This window comes from Tupaia chinensis, unplaced genomic scaffold (genome assembly GCF_000334495.1).
Source record: "Tupaia chinensis unplaced genomic scaffold, TupChi_1.0 Scaffold000661_1, whole genome shotgun sequence".
Lineage (NCBI taxonomy): Eukaryota > Metazoa > Chordata > Mammalia > Scandentia > Tupaiidae > Tupaia > Tupaia belangeri.
In genome coordinates this window covers 386,635-392,973 of record NW_006160183.1, presented here as the reverse complement: position 1 = coordinate 392,973, position 6,339 = coordinate 386,635, and the positions used below count along the sequence as shown (strand labels likewise).

At 40.5% G+C, this 6,339-nt stretch overlaps 1 protein-coding gene across 2 annotated transcripts in view; it reads right to left on the bottom strand.

Annotated features, from left to right (window-relative positions):
• Positions 1 to 4,678: 4,678 nt before the first annotated feature.
• MCFD2 (multiple coagulation factor deficiency 2, ER cargo receptor complex subunit) overlaps positions 4,679 to 6,339 on the bottom strand; it is a 13,935-nt gene continuing 12,274 nt past the window's right edge. The window contains exon 4 of one of the 2 annotated variants that reach the window (XM_006159879.3): positions 4,679 to 5,843. In XM_006159879.3, the coding sequence (XP_006159941.1) occupies positions 5,712 to 5,843 (132 nt within the window). In that variant the 3' untranslated portion in view covers positions 4,679 to 5,711. The remainder of the gene's footprint in view (positions 5,844 to 6,339) is intronic. The other variant, XM_014592142.2, reaches the window with a different exon arrangement.

Genomic DNA, 6,339 nt, shown 5'->3' with positions numbered 1-6,339 from the left:
GAAGTATAGCTCAAAGCTTGACACGTGGTATGTGCCCAATAAACGTTGAGAGGAATTCCTCACGCAGACAAGTCAGATTAGTTTGTATGTGACCTTGGACAATATATCTACCCAAGTTCTTTTGCCATTCTGCACAGATTTTCACTAGAGGGAAAAAATAATGCTGTGGTGAACTGCTGTGAAATCCACCAGGGATGCAGGTAGAGGGATGTAGTGAACTTGGGTTTTCCGAGAGTGAAGTAGTAGAAATGACACTATATATATATATAAAATAAGAATACAAGAGGATGAGAAAGGATATTCCATGGGAAACTGCTGCCATCTAGTGGTACATTTGCAAATGACAACTGTTGCATTAGACCAAAACACATTCAATAAATAAAAATCTCAGAATTATAAAATGCTGGGATTTGGAGAGTCATCACAGGTAGACTATCAACAAATGCTGAATGTATACTCCTTCTGGGACCATGCTCATGACCCTACCACCTTATAGAAGTAGGAGAGGGGGTGCAAGAATGGAGACTGGAATCTAAGTACATGTCTATACTTGACTTGCATTTTTAGAAACACTTCAGTGGTTGTAATAAATGTATTGTACATGCCCTCTAGAAGAAAGGTTCTTGACCTTGGGCCCACTGACCCCTTCTAGATACTTCCCAAGAACTCAGGAACCAGAGTGGGGGGAAGGAGAAATGTCTCTTTTCATGATCTTCAAACTGAAATTAGCATTTTCTGTGACAGAATCTGTGACTTAATCATTTGTAGAAACTATAAATATTTCCATATCACATGATAGTTGTTGCAGATATCATAAATCATTTAGTCATCACTACTTTGAAATTATAGTGATTATAAGACCTGCTGCTACATCTTACTATGCTATATAAGAAATATATATTACTAAATCACTCATTTTTAAAAACTTTTCATATTTTCAATATGATTGATTTTTTAATATAATTATTTTATTTAAATTTATTTATTTTACTTTGACCATAAAGGGACAGAGAGAGAGAGGGAGAGAAAGTGAGAAAGCAAGACGCCAGGTCCAGGACTTGAACCACAGTCACCCATGTGGAAGTCCAGTGCCTTTAACCACCACACCACCTGCTACCCCAATATGATTGATTTCTTGAAATCCTTTTTTATTTTATATGCTTGAAAACATTCTTCTGTAAAGGGGTCCTTGATACACAAAAGGTCAAGAATCACTGCTCTGAAGGTTCAGAGAAAGGTGGAATGGCCGTGGGTTGGACTAGTCTGAGAGGGCTACCCAGAGAAGCAGCAAAGAGGTCTTCTTGCTCTTGATTAAAGGGGTCACAGCCAGTGGCACAGAAGTAAAACATGATGCTCTGTGAGGCTGACGTGCATGCTTAGGTTCCAGGCTCATATCTGAAGACCTCCCTGAGTACTTCCAGACATGCATGCCCATGATCTGGGGCTAGCTGAGGCTGAGGATGGGTTGCAGCATCAAGATCCTGTTGATGGTGCTTGCTCTTTCTGTTTCTCTGTTCCTCTCACTTACAGAAGAAATAAATATACTTTAAAAGGAGGAAGGGTTCTGGGCTGGTTCCATGGCCCGGTGGTTAAGGGAGCCAGATCCCACATGTCCAACCATGAGCCGAGTCCCACATCCAATGGGAAATAGGCTGTGTGTGTGTGCAAGTGTGCAAGTAAGGATGAAGAGATGGAGAAGGGATTATGGTGTGGCCATTCCCCATGGGGGGTGTTTTCTCCCTCCCCCTCTCTTTCTGTCTCTCTCTTGCCAGTGCACATGCCCTCTGGCGAAAAAAAAATAATTAAAGCAGAGAGGGTGGTCATTGAACTATTTCAATTCAAACCTTATCTGGGGAAGCAGAGCCAAGTCTTTATCAAAGGGTAAAACTAAGAAGTTTCTGTGTTTTTTTCCCCTATGTCCAGCCCAGCAAGTGATCCCTTTGGAAAGACTCTGAGAAGACACTTTATACTAAAAGATAAACAACTGGAAACATTTTCATTTTGTTTTAAAGAAAATTTTGCTATAGGGTACATGCACTTGCCAGGGAGACAGAGAGAGACTGAAAGCAAAAAATCACTCCCCAGTGGATGACCACACCGCAATCCCTTCTCCTCCATTTTCTCGGGATTTTGAGCATGCACATACACATATCCGGCGTGAGTTTTAAGCCACCAGGTCTGGGACTCAAACCATGGTTGACTACATGGGAGTCCAGTGACATAACCATCATGCCATCTGCTAGTCCCAGGAGCGTTTTCATTTAAGGAGTCTCATTTAACAAGATTCAAAGCATTTATGAACACAAAGGACTGGCACTTGCTGAGCGAGATTCAGCTGGTGTGCAAACTGGCTGAGACTTTGGGCAAGATCAGCCTGTCCTTGAATGGCACTGTGTCCCCTGACTTGCCCATATGTGTAGTAAGATTGGTTCTCTTGGTTATAAACAATATAGAAACTGACTTGGCCAGAATTAGAAAAACAATTTAATGGGCGGTGATTGTAATCCAAGGAAGAAAGGAACCACCCAATACAGACCTCCTGGCCTGCCACACAGCAGCTATGTACCCTCCTCTTCTGGTAATTGTACCCTGAGATCCCTCGTTGAAACACTTCCTCCCCACTGTCAGTCATTTTCTTACTAGTGAGATTCCAGCCCCAGACTGGAGATACAAGGCCTTAGTCAACAGACCCATGTGGGAGCTCAGCGCCTTAACCACTACACCACTTACTGGCCCCCAGGTCCGGGACTTGAACTGCACAATTGGCTATTTGGGATCCAGATGCCTTAAGCACACCAAATGGCCTCTCAATCTTATTTTCTTATCCTCTCTCTGCTACTACTCATCTGAACTTTGTTGTACTTTCTCAGAGAGTTCCTTGGCATTATTTTTTAACCCTATTAATGAAAACACAGGGAGGGGATATCACGTTTCTAGATTCTCTAGATTCTCACTAGAAAAGAGAATCTAGAGCATAAGATGCCTCTTTTTATTGGTATCTTACTTTTGTTTTATCGATGTGATCAATTACAATTTAAGTTATCTGCTTATCCATCATTATTTCAGTTTCCTCAACGTCCTTTTCTCGCTTTTAGTTTCTGTGTCTTGTGTTAAAGATTTCCTTCAGCTGTCTTTTATTTTTATGTTTGTTTTTTTGAGTTTTTTTGGTATTGGACATATGTGCTCACCAGAGAGACAGAAAGGGAGAAATCACCCCCCAAGGGGGATGGCCATGTTGCAATCTCTTCTCCTCCATTCTCCTCTTGGGATCTTGGCCACACATGCACACACACCTGGCATGTGTTTTAAGCCACCGGTTCCAGGACTTGAACCATTGGGAGTCCAGTGATGTAACCATTACACCATCTGCTGGTCCCTTCAGCAGTCTTTTGATCCTAAGGAATCCATTGATATTTAAGGGTGAGGGAAGACCATTTTTTTTCCCCTTGGTCCTGGGATGTTTTTGATAATGCTATCTAATTAAATTTTCTGGCAAAGAAAAAGAGTCACCAGACTCCAGGGGAAATCACTGTGTATCTCCTATGCCAGAGAATGCTGTCATAATCTAAATTTGGCTAGAGAAAAAAAGATCCAGTAGTGATTTCATTCAGAAGAAAAAATGCCTAAAATGGAGAAGTGACCTTGAGTACTGAGAATCTACCTCTATGAAAGGGAGCAGGGTATAGCAGAGGACAGTCACATGCCCTGTGACAAGAGCAGGCACACATAAACATCAATATTAAACAAACCAGACCTTCATGTGGCAGGCTAAGAAGGCTGTGTGGACAAAAATCAACAGCTCTTCATGTGTTTTATCAGTTTTATTGGTCATATATCCAGAACTCATTATATAAATCTTTCAAAATAATGAGCTATTACAAGAATAGTTTACAAGTCAGCTCTGATTGCACAAATACTTGACACAGGAAACCATTTTTACAAATACATATTTGTCTTACAAGAATACTTTAATAAAGAAAATAAGTCTCTATATATCTTACAGCAAATGTATGTAGTTTCTTTTTCCCAGGCAACTATTATTTTGGGTTTACTATTATAACATGTTCATCATAGTCCCATAAACCAAATTAACAATTTGCTGTTGCTTCTCAATTTTTTTTTTTTAAACAGAGACCACTTGATGGAGTAGCTGTTACGTTGCTAGACTCCCACATGGCCAACCAAAGTTAAAGTCCCAGACCTAGTGGCTTCAAAATCATGCTGGGCATATGTGCGTGCATGCCCAAGATCCCATGAGAAGAATGGAAGAGAGGGGATCACAGTGTGGCCATCTCCCTGGGGAATGACTTCTCGCTTTCTACCTCTTGGTCTTTGTCTTTCCAGCAATATAGCATAAATCTCTCTCTTTCAAAAAAAAAAAAAAAAAAAAAGACAAGCCCACACGTTTGTTTGTTTATTTATTTATTTTTAATTTGTCAGAGGGTGTGTGTGCTTGCCAGAGAGAGAAAGGAAAAAACACCCTCATGGGGAATGGCGATGCCGCAATCCCTTCTCTTCCACATCTGCCTCCTTTCAGGAATTTGGGCGCACATACACATAGACATGCTTAGTGTACTTCTCAAGCTGCTAAGTCCAGGACTCGAACGTCACAGTCTGTCATGTGGGATCCAGCTGCCTTAACCACGACACCACAGGCTGGTCCCTCATTTTCAAATACCATTAAGATTCACACTGTTAAGGAATTTTTAGGCTTCCTTTTATGATCTTTCCTGATTTGAAAGATTCTCATGTATTCAGGCCATAAGAGGTCATTTAAACAACATTCCTTCTAAAACAAACTTGTGTCAGGTTAATCACTGGTTTTGGTAAATGGTCTTTTCACAGCCCACTTAGGCTAGACCAGCTAATACTTTTACACCTGCTGTATCAAATCCTTACATTCCTAATAGTCTTTAAAATACAAAACCCTGGAAATAAGAGTGAAATACAAATATTAAGGTAAAATATTTGCTATTGATCAGAGAGCACTTTTAAATTAAAGGTCTCTCCCAGGCTGAAGATGACACAAAAGAAAATACAAGAATGTGGCAGTAGTCGTATAAAATACTGAAAATCTGAGAAAAGGTTAATCACACAGGCCAATGGTGTATCATTTCTAAAATGCTGAAGGATACAGAATTTTAGGACCCTGTGGCTAGTAAACCTCATTATTTACCATTCTTCTTATGCTGTGGCTTTGAAATAGCCTAATACGTATCCACTTGCCCACAGCAAGTAATCCTCTAGGCCAGGGAACTTCATAGAATATCGAGCACATTACTGAAGAGATAGGACCCACCAGGAGAAACACTTAGCATTCACCCCAATCCTTCCCTGTTACTGAAAAGTGTGTCCACTTGGCAGTATTTGTTGTCTTACTTTTCAGGTAGCATAAACAAAATCAAGAAACTAGCAGTATTCAACAGTCAAGTTCCTGAGTACTCAGTCCAATATTCTTAAAAAGATTCTTTAATCAAGCCCTTGTCCAAAGAAGAGAATTACCAGTACTTAGAGAATACAAAATGTCCCATTTCTCTGACCTTTTATTTCTTTCCATTTCACTTTCTTACCCCAGTGTAACAAATTGCTACAAGTTTTTATCAAAATGCTGCAGCAGAAGTTTGAAATGGGTTACTTTGCAATACCAAAAGTGTTCAATCACATTGTCATGGATCTCATTTGCATGTAACTAGAAAATGGCCAAGTAATAGCTACTGCAGTGACTTTGCAAACTCAGCATAGTCAATATATCCATCATTGTTCTTGTCATCGTCTCTCAAAACACCATCGATTATGTTAATCAGTTCATCTTCATTCATTGGTGGTGCCTGTTCACTCCCTTCCTACAAAATTTAAATTAGACAATGAGTTGTACATTTTAATGAAAGTGCTTTAGACATTTAGCTAGCGTCCAAAACGTCCACGGTCATACATGCCCAGAAACTTGCCATGTAGTACGTGCTTACTTTGAGGAATCCACAAACTAACCTATCAGATATAGAGTTAATTTACTGTATAACAATCCAATTTAGAAACTACATTTGCCAGGGAACCAGCAGTTAGCGTAATGGCTATGTCGTTGGACTCCCACGTAGTAGACTGAGGTTCGCGTCCTGGACCCGGTGGCTTAGAACTCACGCCGGACACGTGTGTGTGCATGCCCAAGATCCTGAGAGGAGAATGGAGGAGAAGGGATTGCGGTGTGACCATCCCCCCTGGGGGGTGATTTCTCGCTTTCTATCTCTCTGTCTCTGTCTGTCTGGTGAGCGCACGTGCCCTATAGCGAAAACCTCTCCAAAAAAAAAAAGAAAAAAAAAAAAAAAAAAATTACATTTGCCA